The 20,219-nt window shown below is 49.4% G+C and overlaps 1 protein-coding gene across 2 annotated transcripts in view; it reads left to right on the top strand.

Moving 5' to 3' along the window:
- Positions 1–20,219, top strand: part of LOC112252062 (nuclear factor 1 A-type) — a 357,068-nt gene that overhangs the window by 41,717 nt on the left and 295,132 nt on the right. Inside the window, exon 1 of one of the 2 annotated variants that reach the window (XM_042322995.1) lies at positions 19,372–20,050. The exons of the other annotated variant lie outside the window; for it this stretch is intronic. Coding sequence (XP_042178929.1) covers positions 20,048–20,050 — 3 coding nt within the window. The 5' untranslated portion in view covers positions 19,372–20,047. Of the gene's footprint in view, positions 1–19,371; positions 20,051–20,219 lie in introns of those variants that run through there. 2 annotated transcript variants of the gene reach the window in all.

Below are 20,219 nucleotides of genomic sequence, written 5' to 3'. Positions count from 1 at the left end.
GGTGGGAGGGGTGGTATGCTGTGGAGAGGTGGGAGGGATGGTATGCTGTGGAGGTGAGAGGTGGTAGGGGAGCTATGCTGTGGAGAGGTGGGAGGGATGGTATGCTGTGGAGGTGAGAGGTGGTAGGGGAGCTATGCTGTGGAGAGGTGGGAGGGATGGTATGCTGTGGAGGTGAGAGGTGACAGGGGAGCTGTGCTGTGGAGAGCTGGGAGGGATGGTATGCTGTGGAGAGGTGGGAGGGATGGTATGCTGTGGAGAGGTGGGAGGGATGGTATGCTGTAGAGAGGTGGGAGGGATGGTATGCTGTGGAGGTGAGAGGTGGGAGGGGAGCTACGCTGTGGAGAGGTGGGAGGGATGGTATACTGTGGAGGTGAGAGGTGGGAGGGGAGCTATGCTGTGGAGAGGTGGGAGTGATGGTATGCTGTGGAGAGGTGGGAGGGATGGTATGCTGTGGAGGTGAGAGGTGGGAGGAGCTACGCTGTGGAGAGGTGGGAGGGGAGCTATACTGTGGAGAGGTGGGAGGGATGGTATGCTGTGGAGGTGAGAGGTGGGAGGGATGGTATGCTGTGAAGGTGAGAGGTGGGAGGGATGGTATGCTGTGGAGGTGAGAGGTGAGAGGGATGGTATGCTGTGGAAGTGGGAGGTGGGAGGGATGGTATGCTGTGGAGGTGGGAGGGATGGTATGCTGTAGAGGTGGGAGGGATGGTATGCTGTGGAGGTGAGAGGTGGGAGGATGGTATGCTGTGGAGGTGGGAGGGATGGTATGCTGTGGAAGTGAGAGGTGAGAGGGATGGTATGCTGTGCAGGTGAGAGGTGGGAGGGATGGTATGCTGTGGAGGTGAGAGGTGAGAGGGATGGTATGCTGTGAAGGTGAGAGGTGAGAGGATGGTATGCTGTGGAGGTGAGAGATGGGAGGGATGGTATGCTGTGGAGGTGAGAGGTGGGAGGGATGTTATGCTGTGGAGGTGAGAGGTGAGAGGGATGGTATGCTGTGGAGGTGAGAGGGATGGTATGCTGTAGAGAGGTGGGAGGGATGGTATGCTGTGGAGAGGTGGGAGGGATGGTATACTGTGGAGGTGAGAGGTGGGAGGGGAGCTATGCTGTGGAGAGGTGGGAGGGATGGTATGCTGTGGAGAGGTGGGAGGGATGGAATGCTGTGAAGGTGAGAGGTGGGAGGGAGCTACGCTGTGGAGAGGTGGGAGGAGCTATACTGTGGAGAGGTGGGAGGGATGGTATGCTGTGAAGGTGAGAGGTGGGAGGATGGTATGCTGTGGAGGTGAGAGGTGAGAGGGATGGTATGCTGTGGAGGTGAGAGGTGAGAGGGATGGTATGCTGTGGAGGTGGGAGGGATGGTATGCTGTGGAGGTGGGAGGGATGGTATGCTGTAGAGGTGAGAGGTGAGAGGGATGGTATGCTGTGGAGGTGAGAGGTGAGAGGGATGGTATGCTGTGGAGGTGGGATGGATGGTATGCCTTGGAAGTGAGAGGTGAGAGGGATGGTATGCTGTGCAGGTGAGAGGTGGGAGGGATGGTATGCTGTGAAGGTGAGAGGTGAGAGGGATGGTATGCTGTGGAGAGGTGGGAGGGATGGTATGCTGTGGAGGTGAGAGGTGGGAGGGGAGCTACGCTGTGGAGAGGTGGGAGGAGAGCTATACTGTGGAGAGGTGGGAGGGGTGGTATACTGTGGAGGTGAGAGGTGGGAGGGGAGCATTGCTGTGGAGAGGTGGGAGTGATGGTATGTGGTGGAGAGGTGGGAGGGATGGTATGCTGTGGAGGTGAGAGGTGGGAGGGGAGCTACGCTGTGGAGAGGTGGGAGGGTGGTATGCTGTGGAGGTGAGAGGTGGCAGGGGATCTATGCTGTGGAGAGGTGGGAGGGTGGTATGCTGTGGAGAGGTGGGAGGGATGGTATGCTGTGGAGAGGTGGGAGGGATGGTATGCTGTAGAGAGGTGGGAGGGATGGTATGCTGTGGAGAGGTGGGAGGGATGGTATGCTGTAGAGAGGTGGGAGGGATGGTATGCCTTGGAAGTGAGAGGTGAGAGGGATGGTATGCTGTGCAGGTGAGAGGTGGGAGGGATGGTATGCTGTGGAGGTGAGAGGTGAGAGGGATGGTATGCTGTGAAGGTGAGAGGTGGGAGGGATGGTATGCTGTAGAGGTGAGAGGTGGGAGGGATGGTATGCTGTGGAGGTGAGAGGTGAGAGGATGGCATGCTGTGGAGGTGAGAGGTGGGAGGATGCTATGCTGTGGAGGTGAGAGGTGAGAGGGATGGTATGCTGTGGAGGTGAGAGGTGGCAGGGGAGCTATGCTGTGGAGAGCTGGGAGGGATGGTATGCTGTGGAGAGGTGGGAGGGATGGTATGCTGTGGAGAGGTGGGAGGGATGGTATGCTGTGGAGGTGAGAGGTGGGAGGGAGCTACGCTGTGGAGAGGTGGGAGGGATGGTATACTGTGGAGGTGAGAGGTGAGAGGGGAGCTGTACTGTGGAGAGGTGGGAGGGATGGTATGCTGTGGAGGTGAGAGGTGGGAGGGAGCTACGCTGTGGAGAGGTGGGAGGATGGTATACTGTGGAGGTGAGAGGTGGGAGGGAGCTATGCTGTGGAGTGGTGGGAGTGATGGTATGCTGTGGAGAGGTGGGAGGGATGGTATGCTGTGGAGGTGAGAGGTGGGAGGGAGCTACGCTGTGGAGAGGTGGGAGGGAGCTATACTGTGGAGAGGTGGGAGGGATGGTATGCTGTGGAGGTGAGAGGTGGGAGGGATGGTATGCTGTGGAGGTGGGAGGGATGGTATGCTGTGGAAGTGAGAGGTGAGAGGGATGGTATGCTGTGCAGGTGAGAGGTGGGAGGGATGGTATGCTGTGGAGGTGAGAGGTGAGAGGATGGTATGCTGTGAAGGTGAGAGGTGAGAGGGATGGTATGCTGTGGAGGTGAGAGGTGGGAGGGATGGTATGCTGTGGAGGTGAGAGGTGGGAGGGATGTTATGCTGTGGAGGTGAGAGGTGAGAGGGATGGTATGCTGTGGAGGTGAGAGGGATGGTATGCTGTAGAGAGGTGGGAGGGATGGTATGCTGTGGAGAGGTGGAAGGGATGGTATGCTGTGGAGAGGTGGGAGGGATGGTATACTATGGAGGTGAGAGGTGGGAGGGGAGCTACGCTGTGGAGAGGTGGGAGGGATGGTATGCTGTGGAGAGGTGGGAGGGATGGAATGCTGTGAAGGTGAGAGGTGGGAGGGGAGCTACGCTGTGGAGAGGTGGGAGGGAGCTATACTGTGGAGAGGTGGGAGGGATGGTATGCTGTGAAGGTGAGAGGTGGGAGGGATGGTATGCTGTGGAGGTGAGAGGTGAGAGGGATGGTATGCTGTGGAGGTGGGAGGGATGGTATGCTGTGGAGGTGGGAGGGATGGTATGCTGTAGAGGTGAGAGGTGAGAGGGATGGTATGCTGTGGAGGTGAGAGGTGAGAGGGATGGTATGCTGTGGAGGTGGGAGGGATGGTATGCCTTGGAAGTGAGAGGTGAGAGGATGGTATGCTGTGCAGGTGAGAGGTGGGAGGATGGTATGCTGTGGAGGTGAGAGGTGAGAGGGATGGTATGCTGTGAAGGTGAGAGGTGAGAGGATGGTATGCTGTGGAGGTGAGAGGTGGGAGGGATGGTATGCTGTAGAGGTGAAAGATGGGAGGATGGTATGCTGTGGAGGTGAGAGGATGGCATGCTGTGGAGGTGAGAGGTGGGAGGGATGGTATGCTGTGGAGGTGAGAGGGATGGTATGCTGTGGAGGTGAGAGGTGGGAGGGATGGTATGCTGTGGAGGTGAGAGGTGAGAGGATGGTATGCTGTGGAGGTGAGAGGTGGCAGGGGAGCTATGCTGTGGAGAGCTGGGAGGGATGGTATGCTGTGGAGAGGTGGGAGGGATGGTATGCTGTGGAGAGGTGGGAGGGATGGTATGCTGTGGAGGTGAGAGGTGGGAGGGAGCTACGCTGTGGAGAGGTGGGAGGGATGGTATACTGTGGAGGTGAGAGGTGAGAGGGGAGCTATGCTGTGGAGAGGTGGGAGGGATGGTGTGCTGTGGAGAGGTGGGAGGATGGTATGCTGTGGAGGTGAGAGGCGGGAGGAGCTACGCTGTGGAGAGGTGGGAGGGATGGTATGCTGTTAAGCTGAGAGGTGGGAGGATGGTATGTTGTGGAGGTGAGAGGTGAGAGGGATGGTATGCTGTGGAGGTGAGAGGTGAGAGGGATGGTATGCTGTGGAGGTGGGAGGGATGGTATGCTGTAGAGGTGAGAGGTGAGAGGGATGGTATGCTGTAGAGGTGAGAGGTGGGAGGGATGGTATGCTGTGAAGGTGAGAGGTGGGAGGGATGGTATGCTGTGGAGGTGAGAGGTTGGAGGGATGGTATGCTGTGGAGGTGAGAGGTGAGAGGGATGGTATGCTGTGGAGGTGAGAGGTGGGAGGGATGGTATGCTGTGGAGGTGAGAGGTGAGAGGGATGGTATGCTGTGGAGGTGAGAGGTGGCAGGGGAGCTATGCTGTGGAGAGCTGGGAGGGATGGTATGCTGTGGAGAGGTGGGAGGGATGGTATGCTGTGGAGAGGTGGGAGGGATGGTATGCTGTAGAGAGTTGGGAGGGATGGTATGCTGTGGAGAGGTGGGAGGGATGGTATGCTGTGGAGAGGTGGGAGGATGGTATGCTGTGGAGGTGAGAGGTGGGAGGGATGGTATGCTGTGGAGGTGAGAGGTGAGAGGGATGGCATGCTGTGGAGGTGAGAGGTGGGAGGATGCTATGCTGTGGAGGTGAGAGGTGAGAGGATGGTATGCTGTGGAGTTGAGAGGTGGGAGGATGGTATGCTGTGGAGGTGAGAGGTGAGAGGATGGTATGCTGTGGAGGTGAGAGGTGGCAGGGGAGCTATGCTGTGGAGAGCTGGGAGGATGGTATGCTGTGGAGAGGTGGGAGGGATGGTATGCTGTGGAGAGGTGGGAGGGATGGTATGCTGTGGAGGTGAGAGGTGGGAGGGAGCTACGCTGTGGAGAGGTGGGAGGGATGGTATACTGTGGAGGTGAGAGGTGAGAGGGAGCTGTACTGTGGAGAGGTGGGAGGGATTGTATGCTGTGGAGGTGAGAGGTGGGAGGGCTACGCTGTGGAGAGGTGGGAGGGATGGTATACTGTGGAGGTGAGAGGTGGGAGGGGAGCTATGCTGTGGAGAGGTGGGAGTGATGGTATGCTGTGGAGAGGTGGGAGGGATGGTATGCTGTGGAGGTGAGAGGTGGGAGGGAGCTACGCTGTGGAGAGGTGGGAGGGGAGCTATACTGTGGAGAGGTGGGAGGATGGTATGCTGTGGAGGTGAGAGGTGGGAGGGATGGTATGCTGTGGAGGTGGGAGGGATGGTATGCTGTGGAAGTGAGAGGTGAGAGGGATGGTATGCTGTGCAGGTGAGAGGTGGGAGGATGGTATGCTGTGGAGGTGAGAGGTGAGAGGATGGTATGCTGTGAAGGTGAGAGGTGAGAGGATGGTATGCTGTGGAGGTGAGAGGTGGGAGGGATGGTATGCTGTGGAGGTGAGAGGTGGGAGGGATGTTATGCTGTGGAGGTGAGAGGTGAGAGGGATGGTATGCTGTGGAGGTGAGAGGGATGGTATGCTGTAGAGAGGTGGGAGGGATGGTATGCTGTGGAGAGGTGGAAGGGATGGTATGCTGTGGAGAGGTGGGAGGGATGGTATACTGTGGAGGTGAGAGGTGGGAGGGAGCTACGCTGTGGAGAGGTGGGAGGGATGGTATGCTGTGGAGAGGTGGGAGGATGGAATGCTGTGAAGGTGAGAGGTGGGAGGAGCTACGCTGTGGAGAGGTGGGAGGGAGCTATACTGTGGAGAGGTGGGAGGGATGGTATGCTGTGAAGGTGAGAGGTGGGAGGGATGGTATGCTGTGGAGGTGAGAGGTGAGAGGATGGTATGCTGTGGAGGTGGGAGGGATGGTATGCTGTGGAGGTGGGAGGGATGGTATGCTGTAGAGGTGAGAGGTGAGAGGGATGGTATGCTGTGGAGGTGAGAGGTGAGAGGGATGGTATGCTGTGGAGGTGGGAGGGATGGTATGCCTTGGAAGTGAGAGGTGAGAGGGATGGTATGCTGTGCAGGTGAGAGGTGGGAGGATGGTATGCTGTGGAGGTGAGAGGTGAGAGGATGGTATGCTGTGAAGGTGAGAGGTGAGAGGGATGGTATGCTGTGGAGGTGAGAGGTGGGAGGGATGGTATGCTGTAGAGGTGAGAGATGGGAGGGATGGTATGCTGTGGAGGAGTGAGAGGATGGCATGCTGTGGAGGTGAGAGGTGGGAGGATGGTATGCTGTGGAGGTGAGAGGGATGGTATGCTGTGGAGGTGAGAGGTGGGAGGGATGGTATGCTGTGGAGGTGAGAGGTGAGAGGGATGGTATGCTGTGGAGGTGAGAGGTGGCAGGGGAGCTATGCTGTGGAGAGCTGGGAGGATGGTATGCTGTGGAGAGGTGGGAGGGATGGTATGCTGTGGAGAGGTGGGAGGGATGGTATGCTGTGGAGGTGAGAGGTGGGAGGAGCTACGCTGTGGAGAGGTGGGAGGGATGGTATACTGTGGAGGTGAGAGGTGAGAGGGGAGCTATGCTGTGGAGAGGTGGGAGGGATGGTGTGCTGTGGAGAGGTGGGAGGGATGGTATGCTGTGGAGGTGAGAGGCGGGAGGGAGCTACGCTGTGGAGAGGTGGGAGGATGGTATGCTGTTAAGCTGAGAGGTGGGAGGGTGGTATGTTGTGGAGGTGAGAGAGTGAGAGGGATGGTATGCTGTGGAGGTGAGAGGTGAGAGGATGGTATGCTGTGGAGGTGGGAGGGATGGTATGCTGTAGAGGTGAGAGGTGAGAGGGATGGTATGCTGTGAAGGTGAGAGGTGAGAGGATGGTATGCTGTGAAGGTGAGAGGTGGGAGGGATGGTATGCTGTGGAGGTGAGAGGTTGGAGGGATGGTATGCTGTGGAGGTGAGAGGTGAGAGGATGGTATGCTGTGGAGGTGAGAGGTGGGAGGGATGGTATGCTGTGGAGGTGAGAGGTGAGAGGATGGTATGCTGTGGAGGTGAGAGGTGGCAGGAGCTATGCTGTGGAGAGCTGGGAGGGATGGTATGCTGTGGAGAGGTGGGAGGGATGGTATGCTGTGGAGAGGTGGGAGGGATGGTATGCTGTAGAGAGTTGGGAGGATGGTATGCTGTGGAGAGGTGGGAGGATGGTATGCTGTGGAGAGGTGGGAGGGATGGTATGCTGTGGAGGTGAGAGGTGAGAGGGGGAGCTACGCTGTGGAGAGTTGGGAGGGATGGTATACTGTGGAGGTGAGAGGTGAGAGGGGAGCTATGCTGTGGAGAGGTGGGAGGGATGGTATGCTGTGGAGGTGAGAGTTGGGAAGGGAGCTACGCTGTGGAGAGGTGGGAGGGATGGTATGCTGTGAAGGTGAGAGGTGGGAGGGATGGTATGCTGTGGAGGTGAGAGGTGAGAGGGATGGTATGCTGTGGAGGTGGGAGGGATGGTGTGCTGTGGAGGTGAGAGGTGGGAGGGATGGTATGCTGTGGAGAGGTGGGAGGGATGGTATGCTGTGGAGAGGTGGGAGGGATGGTATGCTGTAGAGAGTTGGGAGGGATGGTATGCTGTGGAGAGATGGGAGGGATGGTATGCTGTGGAGAGGTGGGAGGGATGGTATGCTGTGGAGAGGTGGGAGGGATGGTATGCTGTGGAGGTGAGAGGTGAGAGGGGAGCTACGCTGTGGAGAGTTGGGAGGGATGGTATACTGTGGAGGTGAGAGGTGAGAGGGGAGCTATGCTGTGGAGAGGTGGGAGGGATGGTATGCTGTGGAGGTGAGAGTTGGGAAGGGAGCTACGCTGTGGAGAGGTGGGAGGGATGGTATGCTGTGAAGGTGAGAGGTGGGAGGATGGTATGCTGTGGAGGTGAGAGGTGAGAGGATGGTATGCTGTGGAGGTGGGAGGGATGGTGTGCTGTGGAGGTGAGAGGTGGGAGGGATGGTATGCTGTGGAGGTGAGAGGATGGTATGCTGTGGAGGTGAGAGGTGAGAGGGATGTATGCTGTGGAAGTGAGAGGTGAGAGGATGGTATGCTGTGCAGGTGAGAGTGGGAGGGATGGTATGCTGTGGAGGTGAGAGGTGGGAGGGATGGTATGCTGTGGAGGTGAGAGGTGAGAGGGATGGTATGCTGTGGAGGTGAGAGGTGAGAGGGATGGTATGCTGTGGAGGTGAGAGGTGGGAGGGATGGTATGCTGTGGAGGTCAGAGGTGGGAGGGATGGAATGCTGTGGAGGTGAGAGGTGAGAGGGATGGTATGCTGTGGAGGTGAGAGGTGGGAGGGATGGTATGCTGTGGAGGTGAGAGGTGAGAGGGATGGTATGCTGTGAAGGTGAGAGGTGGGAGGGATGGTACCATCTCCACATCCAGCTGTGTGTGCAGATCTCCTGTTTTTATTTTAAATTTGGGAACAGCTGTCAGGTGTCTTATGGTGTGTGTGTGTGTGTGTGTGTGTGTGTGTGTGTGTGTGTGTGTGTGTGTGTGTGTGTGTGTGTGTGTGTGTGTGTGTGTGTGTGTGTGTGTGTGTGTGTGTGTGTGTGTGTGTGTGCCTGCATGCACGCACCTCGTGTGTCTAGCCTATCAGAGCTCTCTGTGGGGCGAAGCCAATGCATCAGCTGCATGCACACAGACACATAAATAAACACACACACCCACAAAGCCCCTTAACTACAGTGGGTCCTGTGAGCGAGGAGAAAAACAGTAAGATGGCGCTGACAGACATGGTAGCTCTCCTTCTAGCTCCTAAGCAACTTTGCAGTATTTCGTTTTTGTGTGTGTTATTTCTGACACTATTAGCCCAGGACATCTTTTATAATGTAATGCAGCGCCACTTTCTGAGTTGAACCCTATATGTCTGGGTGTCAATATCACAACACACGGTTGGACTCCACAATATTGGCACTACAGTACTTTTCGCGTGAACCAAATGGCAGCAAACATTTTCAGACAGACGCTGTGCCACGCCTGATTTTGTCCCAATAGGGAAGCCTCTATCATCCTTCATATGATAATGGTGTGAATTGTGGGGGATGTTTTTTGGACAACATCACCAAGCCCTGGTGTAGTGAGGAGAGAAGGTCACATTACCAAGCCCTGGTGTAGTGAGGAGAGAAGGTCACATCACCAAGACCTGGTGTAGTGAGGAGAGAAAGTCACATCACCCAGCCCTAGTGTAGTGAGGAGGGAAGGTTACATCACCAAGCCCTAGTGTAGTGAGGAGAGAAGGTCACATCACCAAGCCCTAGTGTAGTGAGGAGAGAAGGTCACATCACCAAGCCCTAGTGTAGTGAGGAGAGAAGGTCACATCACCAAGCCCTAGTGTAGTGAGGAGAGAAGGCTACATCACCAAACCCTAGTGTAGTGAGGAGAGAAGGTCACATCACCAAGTCCTAGTGTAGTGAGGAGATAAGGTCGCATCACTCAGCCCCTAGTGTAGTGAGGAGAGAAGGTCACATCACCAAGCCCTAGTGTAGTGAGGAGAGAAGGTCACATCACCAAGCCCTAGTGTAGTGAGGAGAGAAGATCACAATCCAAGCCCTAGTGTAGTGAGGAGAGAAGGTCACATTCCAAGCCCTAGTGTCATGAGGAGAGAAGGTCACATCACCAAGCCCTAGTGTAATGAGGAGAGAAATTCACATCACCAAGCCCTAGTTTTGTGAGGAGAGAAGATCACAATCCAAGCCCTAGTGTAGTGAGGAGAGAAGGTCACATTCCAAGCCCTAGTGTCATGAGGAGAGAAGGTCACATCACCAAGCCCTAGTGTAGTGAGTAGAGAAGGTCACATCACCAAGCCCTAGTGTCGTGAGGAGAGAAGGTCACATCACCAACCCCTAGTGTTGTGAGGAGAGAAAATCACATCACCAAGCCCTAGTGTAATGAGGAGAGAAGTTCACATCACCAAGCCCTAGTTTTGTGAGGAGAGAAGGTCACATCACCAAGCCCTAGTGTAGTGAGGAGAGGTCACATCACCAAGCCCTGGTATTGTGGGGAGAGAAGGTCACATCACCAAACCCTAGTGTAGTGAGGAGAGAAGGTCACATCACCAAGCCCAGGTGTTGTGAGGAGGGAAGGTCACATCACTAAGCCCTGGTGTCATGAGGAGAGAAGGTCACATCATCAAGCCCTAGTGTAGTGGGGAGAAAAGGTCACATCACCAAGCCCTAGTGTCGTGAGGAGAGAAGATCACATCACCAAGCCCTAGTGTAGTGGGGAGAGAAGGTCACATCACCAAGCCCTAGTGTCGTGAGGAGAGACGGTCACATCACCAAGCCCTAGTGTAGTGAGGAGAGAAGGTCACATCACCAAGCCCTAGTGTAGTGAGGAGAGAAGGTCACATCACCAAGCCCTAGTGTAGTGAGGGGAGAAGGTCACATCAGCAAGCCCTGGTGTTGTGAGGAGAGAAAGTCACATCACCAAGCCCTAGTGTTGTGAGGAGAGAAAATCACATCACCAAGCCCTAGTGTAATGAGGAGAGAAGTTCACATCACCAAGCCCTGGTGTTGTGAGGCGAGAAGTTCACATCACCAACCCCTAGTGTTGTGAGGAGAGAAAATCACATCACCAAGCCCTAGTGTAATGAGGAGAGAAGTTCACATCACCAAGCCCTAGTTTTGTGAGGAGAGAAGGTCACATCACCAAGCCCTAGTGTAGTGAGGAGAGAAGGTCACAATCCAAGCCCTAGTGTAGTGAGGAGAGAAGGTCACATTCCAAGCCCTAGTGTCATGAGGAGAGAAGGTCACATCACCAAGCCCTAGTGTAGTGATGAGAGAAGATCACAATCCAAGCCCTAGTGTAGTGAGGAGAGGTCACATCACCAAGCCCTGGTATTGTGGGGAGAGAAGGTCACATCACCAAGCCCTAGTGTAGTAAGGAGAGAAGGTCCCATCACCAAGCCCAGGTGTTGTGAGGAGGGAAAGTCACATCACTAAGCCCTGGTGTCGTGAGGAGAGAAGTTCACATCACCAAGCCCTGGTGTCGTGAGGAGAGAAGGTCACATCACCAAGCCCTAGTGTAGTGAGGAGAGGTCACGTCTACAAGCCCTGGTGTTGTGAGGAGAGAAGGTCACCTCACCAAGTCCTGATGTAGTGAGGAGAGAAGGTCATATAACCAAGGCCTAGTGTAGTGAGGAGAGAAGGTCACATCACCAAGCACTAGTGTAGTGAGGAGAGAAGGTCACATCACCAAGCCCTAGTGTAGTGAGGAGAGAAGGTCACATCACCAAGCCCTAGTGTCATGAGGAGAGAAGGTCACATTCATGCTATGTTGCTGCAGGCAGCTACTTCCAGGCCTGTCTGTCTAGTAGACAGCAGGAGTCAGGGGGAAGGGGGGGATCTGCGTTAGCTAGACCCAGCATATGCCTGGCCATGCTAACAGCTTGCGTACGTTAGAAACTCGCCCGCAGGCCTCTTTTAAAGACTAAATAATGTTGGGCTCCTTGTCAGGTTGGGCCCCACCAAAACATGGTATGCGTGGGCAATCTGTTGGAGGGAGGCATAAGAAGTGTGGGTGTGGAGGGGGGTAAAGAAAGAAATGAATGTACTTCATGTTCACCGACTGTCCTCCACATACCACTATTTTCGGACCTCTCCATGTTTGTATTGTTCCAGAGAGGGATTCTGAGGGAGAAATCTGAGCGGTTGTATATTTACTCATGGCTGAGCCGCACTTGGATCCGTTTTGACACGTCCCTCCCAGTGTATGACGTATCAGTGGGAGTCTGCCTGGCTGCTGACGTGGCGACTACTACAGTCCGGTCCAGAACAGCTGCAGGTCTCGCCACCTTGACACGTCCTATAACCTCCATTATGATGACAATCACTGTCTGTAGGTGGAGGTGCTGAGGCTTCTGCAGTGTATCACAGAGGCCTAGGGGTGAGGTAGATGACCTAGTGGTTTTGGATTGTAGATCTCAGTTATATTGAGGTATGAGGTAGTGGTTTTGGATAGTTATATTGAGGTATGAGGTAGTATTTTTGGATTGTAAGACGCCTCATGGTTCTACTGAGGTAATGGGTTTGGCATGTTTCAGATAGCCTTCGTCATGAAGGATGTAGTTCTTGTCAATGTTGTTTCTTTGCTGTGCTGGGTTGAGAGAGGGGCAAGTTGGTGGCAGGCAGGTGGCAGCGGCTGGCTGTTACTACCTCACTCTGTCACAGTAGCAGCTGCAGAGGGAAATGGCCACAGTGTGTGTGTGGAGCTACAGTATCTGTTTAAAGAGGACCAGCTCATTAAAGCCATTGCCAGATAAAGCACTCCTGCGTGTGTGTGTGTGTGTGTGTGTGTGTGTGTGTGTGTGTGTGTGTGTGTGTGTGTGTGTGTGTGTGTGTGTGTGTGAGAGAGAGAGAGAGAGAGAGAGAGAGAGAGAGAGAGAGAGAGTGATTATTGTGCAAGTTGGATGTATGTGTTATGTGTTTCTGTTTTAAACTGAAACACACACACACACACACACACAGGAGGTTGGTATTGGTGACATGTGGCGGTCTGCCGGTCTCCCCCTGCTCTTCCCAGAGCCCATCTGTTTGCCCAGCCTCTACCTTCATAGCACAACTGGCTTCCCTTTTTATCAGGGCTTCTGTTAGCGTGCCGCACCGTAGCGCTCTGCTCTGCGCAAGGCTTCTAGGCTCTGCTGCTACCGCTCAGACATTGAGCAAATAGTGGAGCAAATAGTGGCTTAAAAATCGACTGTTGTTTTCTCAATGGTCATTGATGAAATCAGTAGAAAAACAGCATCCCCTCCGTTTGGGCAATGTGTTTCCAGTGTTGGTTGTTTAGTTGAAGTGTTGGGTAGAGGAGGCCGGTGCCAGGGCTTCTCCGGAGGGCACAGTAGTGTTACAGAGAGTAAGGGGATCCACAGACGCGCTGCTTGTTTATTCATAAGGGCTGTTATGGAGAGGCCTCGGAGGCAAGCTGCTCCAGAACTGGATAGTGTAATTACCCTGGGGCTAGCATATTAGCACACACACATGCACGCGCACACACGCACGCGCGCACACACACACACACACACACACACACACACCCCCAAAATAGCATTTCACAGCCATCGTGGACATATTGGGGAATGTTTTATTTACCAAGGCAGTGGTGTTGTGTGTGTGTGGAGTGCTCATATGGAATGTGTGACAGAAACCTATTATGACTTCCGGACAGCGTTGTTCACATAAACTTTACATGTTTTATTTGTGTCAACTTGACACACACACACTCACGTGAAGTGTGAGAATGGGTCCACTTAAATGGTGTGTGTTTATTCAAAGGTGCTGGATGATAGATGAAAAAACACTTCTAACATGTTCAGAGTATGGTATAGAGCCTATATGTTAGTTCACGGTTGAGTGGTGGTACAAGACCCCCATTGCCTCGGAATTTTTATGTTGGAGATTGAGCGTTGAAAGACCTCCCCCCGTGGTATAATTGTGAATTGTGTTAAGAGGAGTGGAACCGCGCGTTTCTCAGGCAGACAGTGCGCTATGACGTGGGTTGTAGTTCAGTGGGTATTTTCTTCGTCAAGATCATCTTTTCAACCAGATCACGTAATATCAAGCAACGTTCTTAACAACAGAACATTACTTCTTCTCCCGAGTGGCACTGCATCTCAGTGCTAGAGATTTCACTACGAACACCCTGGTTCGAATCCAGGCTGTATCACTACCGGCCGTGATTGGGAGTCCAATAGGGCGGCGCACAATTGGCCCAGCCTCGTACGGTTTTGTCAGGTGTATGCTGTCATTGTAAATAAGATTTTGTTCTTAACTGTCTTGCCTAGTAAAATAAAGGTTACATTTAAAAAATATAAAAAGTAGATGTTTAAGAGACTGTATCGAAAATGCAATAACCGAATTAATTTGTATAAAGACCTCATTCGAAATTAAAGCATATAATAAATAATAATTATATATATATATAAATGGATGCATTGTATAATAAATAACTAATTGTCATTGCCTTCAAAAACGTGTTATTATAGGGTTATTGTTAAATTATGCATTTATTTAAATGTAACTAATATATTCGAGAGAATAACAGGAAAAGACCTTTACATCGACATTTGTGAGAGAAGAAATGTGTCTATGCATTATATTTATTTTATAATTATAATTTGGTGAATGTATTGTTAATTTTACTGCATACAGACAGAAGTTGGCTTCAAATAAACATTTATTTGGTGAAAAAAATTATACCAGGATGCATATTGATGCTTTAAAAATTAAATCCTATACGAGGAAGACCTCTGATCTTTGTAAAGAACATCTGTCTTCAATAATATTCCATATTCCACCCCCCCCCCCTTCCCAAATTTGCCTTATTTTATGCATTGAATAATCAGACAGTTGAATATAGAGGTACGGGAAGTAGTAGATCTTGTTTTCACCATGCAGCCTACTTTTGATGAGGTTATATTTTAGAGATAGACCTATTATTGTAAATCATAGACAACAATTAGCACAAACAATATGAGTTGTTGAGTACTTATATGATGAGTAGCTACTTCTATCGAAACTAATTTGTGGCCATATTTCAAAACAATGTCATTTCGCAAGGAAAAAAGATCAGTTCGTAAATTAAAAGTTTATACCTAACCCATGCCCGTTTGAAACGATGTGCACAGACTGTTTCTGTCAGAAGCTCAGATAATGTAGTTTTGATGATAAACCTCTAGATGGAGTGTCGACCTCCTTTAACGTGCCGAGGGAGTATATTTGAAGCAGTGTGTCGTGTAGATTTTAACATGACACTGGGCATCGAAATAACGAACATGTATGAATGACTCCTTTGGCGCTCAAAGACACAAATCCGTCGATTTAATGACGATGAAAACATTAAACATGCATTTCATGATTATGTAATTGATTTAGGACTACATATGTTTGTATTGACAAACAAATAGTTTTTCAGTGACTTCACGATTACAAAATATAATAGTTGAATATAGGCATGTGTAATTAATTTGTAGTTCAAAATCGGCTGTGTAATTGAAATTCTATTTAAATTAATGTCAATAACACAATTGCAAGACTTCTATCCTTTCTATAAATATGTTGGTTATAGGGCCTTGGAACACTTATTTTAAGCATTGTTCAAATCATGCACCATCTGAACATAATATACATTTAAAAAATCTGAATATTTTTAGGACATCATCCCTGAATGACAAAAACAGATCGGCAACATTTATTGTAATGGGATAGGCTAGACCTAACATTACTTTGGTGTTGCGAATGTTTACATTTAAAAGGCCTATTTGTGCCAATTCTAGACACGTGTATTCAGTTCATTCACAGGTAAGGCCTATATTTGAACAAAAATATAATGCTCCAACCACTCCATTTTTAAGTTGCTTTAAATGATGGGTAGATTGTTTTTGCAAATAACCCATCCCAGATGAATTCGTTTTGTATTTGTTGAGAATGGTGTACCTTTCCCTCCAAGCAGAATCCACATGAATGTATTCAGACTAAAAGTTGTCAAGATGGATAAAACACGGTGTCTATCTTGCCCGCCATGGGTGATTTAAAATGAGATGACCCTATACCGTCCTCACCATATCTTAGAAAAGTCGACCTGCAGCTAGGGGAGATCATCTATTCTACATTAAACATCACAAAAACAACAAAAACAAGTCTCATCGCCATTTACCATAAACGTTTAGATTTCGATGAGGCGGTCGCCGACATGTATTTGATTACCCCAAATCTTCTGTATACATTTATTTTGAGTTCTCATCCTTGCCTACAACAAACATATAGGAACATTGTTTCCTTTACACATCGAAGAACTTGGCATGTAGAATAAATGTTTTTCAGAACTCTGTTTTGGGCTGTGCCCATTGCAGGTTTTCAGCTGTTTTAGTCGTGAGTTATTAATAAGATTGATGTCATGAAGAATAGCCTACGACCGCTTTGTTTTACTATAGTATGCCAACAGGCTAACGCAAACAACTGACACACACGTCTTAATACGAATACCAACTACTTTATTCAATTCTGAGTCAAGTTTTCACATGCTTGATCCGATTTACTGCCGATAATGAAATGGCCGAATACCCTTAACTATGCAAGTTTGTACAAACTCTTTTGATTACCTCTGCAAATGTCAGATCATAACTTTGGAGCTGTGAAAAGAACTGGTACTGAAAGTTGGAGACAATGTTGGGGACAACGTGTGCAGGCAGTTCTTTCTTTTTAACCTGTATTCGCAAACGCGCATATTACAGTCATATAACAATATTTCACTTCAAGAATAGCCCTGTAATCATCGTTAATATGGTTTATGATCCTCCAAGCTTCTGTTACCTTGCACTCGCAGAAGCTTTCGTAGAATGACAGACTCCAAAATGTTGTTTTGTGGTGTTCCAACACATCCTTAATATTCTGATGTCTAATAAATGACCCTGGGTTTGACAACGTCTCAAAACGTATAGGCTATATTCGATATTGTTATTTCAGTGTTTGCTATTCAAATGATTTGTTTGTAACTGCGCGCAGCCCCTGCCCCTATTAAATTGGGCATATTATATTGGGCAGCCCCTGCCCCTATTAAATTGGGCATATTATATTGGGCAGCCCCTGCCCCTATTAAATTGGGCATATTACATTGGGCAGCCCCTGCCCCTATTAAATTGGGCATATTGTATTGGGCAGCCCCTGCCCCTATTAAATTGGGCATATTATATTGGGCAGCCCCTGCCCCTATTAAATTGGGCATATTATATTGGGCAGCCCCTGCCCCTATTAAATTGGGCATATTATATTGGGCAGCCCCTGCCCCTATTAAATTGGGCATATTATATTGGGCAGCCCCTGCCCCTATTAAATTGGGCATATTATATTGGGCAGCCCCTGCCCCTATTAAATTGGGCATATTATATTGGGCAGCCCCTGCCCCTATTAAATTGGGCATATTGTATTGGGCAGCCCCTGCCCCTATTAAATTGGGCATATTATATTGGGCAGCCCCTGCCCCTATTAAATTGGGCATATTATATTGGGCAGCCCCTGCCCCTATTAAATTGGACATATTGTATTGGGCAGCCCCTGCCCCTATTAAATTGGGCATATTATATTGGGCAGCCCTGGCTTGGTTGCTGGAGCTTTGAGCATTGTTTTGTGCAGAATGTTGCAGAAAACACTATAAAGGCGTCTCTCGAGCCATTCTGTTACGGGATTTAGCTAAAAGCTGGATCGATATTACTCGATAAAACAAGTACTAATAAAAATCAGGATATGCGCATTGCATTGGTTTCATTTGGAATGGGAATAAATTAATATGTTCACCTTTTAGGCTTAAAATGAAATTTACGAACCAATCCCTTCATGTTATTTTTGCGGTAATTAATAGATAAACCACATGGTATATGAATGTTATTAACCTGTGATTGTAAGCATTGATAATTGTTGATAGGCCTAAAGCCTATCAGGGCACTATCTCCCTTAAACCCTGTTTGTGCGCTACCCAAACCTTGTCCAGTCCGTGCGTAAAACGAATTTCTTCTGAACCCTTTGTATAGTTTGATTACGTTTCCAAGTTGGTCATTTCTCAGCGGTATCTGATATTGATATTCTGAAACCCAAAATATCAAACTCGACTTGAAGCCCAATTAATATTGGAATTCAATACATTTTTTCAAGGCACCTTAGCAATCAGCCTGACATAGATTTAACAGGAGATCTCATTTGTATCTGGTAAATGTAATATCTGTAGCATATACTTATTGGCGTACTTGTCCCATTTCCTAAATCCGTTATATGCATATTTCACCTGATAGTAACTTAGATCGAATGATTACAATGCTATTTACATTGGAGTCATTTAGGAGACGCTTTTATCCAGAGCCACTTACAGGAGCAATAGGTTTAAGTGCCTTGCTCACGCCACGGGCACATCGACATATTTTTCACAAAGTCGGCTTGATCATTCGAATCAGCAACCTTTCGGTTACAGGCTCAACGTTCTTAACCGCTAGGTTACCTGACATTGAATGGCTGTTGTATGTGAAAGGCATAGAGGCTGGGCAAAAGTAAGCTACAGTAACCAGTGACAGGTACGGCATTCCACTGTGGCAAATAGCGACCCTACATTTTGACACTTCATGCAAACCTGTTCGGTGCATGTTGTACGCACACAACATAATCTTCTAAGGATGGACCATTTGAGACAGGAGAAAACACTTAAATGATGACTCGAGACAAACTTGTTTTAGTTACAAAAATATGTTAAAAATGATCATATTAAATATAAAACACTTGTCTGGATTTCATTCATTTCATATCGGAGTTTAGACTACATCGTTGCACTATAGGGATGCTTGTGTCTTTGATATGTCATGTTTGTTTTTACATTATTTTTTACTCGTTAAATTCCAGAGTCAAGGGGCATGTAGTTCCCACCCACGTAACTGCATTTGCTGGCTTATAACGGTTTGAAACGTTTGCTGGCTTATAACGGTTTGAAACATTTGCTGGCTTATAACGGTTTGAAACATTTGCTGGCTTATACCGGTTTATTATTTATAAACTACATTTTATCAGTAGGCTACCGAGTCTGAAAACGGAAGATATGCGCGGCTCGAGCTTGCCTCGTTGAAATCCACGTTACTGCAGGTTAATAGCGTTCTGTTCAGCACGTCTCCACACACAACAAGCGTTTTGACATGTACACGTCACCATGCCTGGGAACCACCGCCCCTCATTGCTCAAAAGAATGATAAGAGGCTTTGACCTCAATGAGAAACACTCATTGGAGTTCCGTGGAATGTCACCTCTGCTAACCCAAACGTGCGCACTCATAGGCTAGGCTACTTCATATAACAAGCAAAAACACATTGTCATTGAGAAATTCTGTTTATTTGGATATTTGAGCAAATAATCAACACCACCACTTTTCGTGTCATGCCCGTTGTAAAATGTTTAGCCACACTCGCATACATAATATCAGCTATATCGGCTACAGTTGCAGAATAGGTCTCTTTCACACAAAATATCTAACTGCTTTCAACCGCAAGGGCCAAATCAACACAGTAATACATACAGCCCACAACAATTCAATCATGTCGATATGCTGCTTAACTTGCCTGCTACCACACAGTTCAGAAATAGAAATCCAATCGCCCTTAAATTGAATGTAGAAGCATCAAACAGCCCTACGACTGTCATATGACATGATTATGCATGCCTTCTAATTCAATACGACCCACCGGCACACCTATGGTTGATATTTGCCATATCTCCATTGGGAAGCAGTAGAAAATCCGCTTCAAAGAATTGGTGTTAGTTTCAGTCGACCAGCCGTAAACTTCGCCATCAGTGGAGTTCTTAGATAGATGCTCATTGTGATGGTATAATGCTGCTTAGATGTCCAGCATTGCAACAATGCTCTGGTGCTAAAGCAGCAAGAACGCGCTATAGCCTATACTTATTGACGTTTTTTCGTTCGCAGTATAGGCGCCGCGGCATTCCTCTCTCTGTCCCAAGCGCGCCGTAGATTTATAGGAAGGGTTAAGAGAGTGCGGTATGCAGCAAAATGTAGGTGAAAAAAAAGCTTTTCCGTGCGTGAGCAGAACGCAGACCGGGGTCTATGGCACTCGACTCGGACTCTGATTTGCCACTAGGCTATGTGACTCCGCGAGGGGAGGAGATGGCAAGAAAGAAGTGGCGTCCAGTTGCCACCCGGGTTCGCGTGGTTACTATGCAAATTGCAGCGATTGCGGAAATGAACAAGGGGGGACTCACTGAATCGATTGCAACTTCTGCACAAAGTCTATCAAACCAAGCTGAGACAGTTTTGCCAGGTTTGGACCTCAGTCAAATATGAAGGAGTGAAGAAAGGCTCCCTGACATTGTTTATTTTTGGGGATTTAATACAACTAGAACTGTTTTCCGTTGCGCTTTATTATACTTAATTGATTCAGTGTAAAATACTCACACCGGAAGCAAGTTGTACTTTTTTCACTTCGTCGCAACAGTCTAAAGTTGCTCACGTATATTCACTTTATACATTGCAATGGTACGTGCAAATATACATCTTACCCTCTATTCTTACACTGAGAAGTAATGGACATGTGCATAAACGTGGTGTGTACGGACTATACACAGGTTAAATGTAGGCTAAGAAGTCTTCTGCTTTTGTAAACGGATTTCATAAGAGTCCGTGTCAGACTGGTCTGTGTTGCCAG

The sequence above is a fragment of the Oncorhynchus tshawytscha genome, linkage group LG06 (genome assembly GCF_018296145.1).
Source record: "Oncorhynchus tshawytscha isolate Ot180627B linkage group LG06, Otsh_v2.0, whole genome shotgun sequence".
Lineage (NCBI taxonomy): Eukaryota > Metazoa > Chordata > Actinopteri > Salmoniformes > Salmonidae > Oncorhynchus > Oncorhynchus tshawytscha.
Note: the sequence above shows the minus strand (reverse complement) of the source record. Positions and strands in the feature narration are given on the sequence as shown.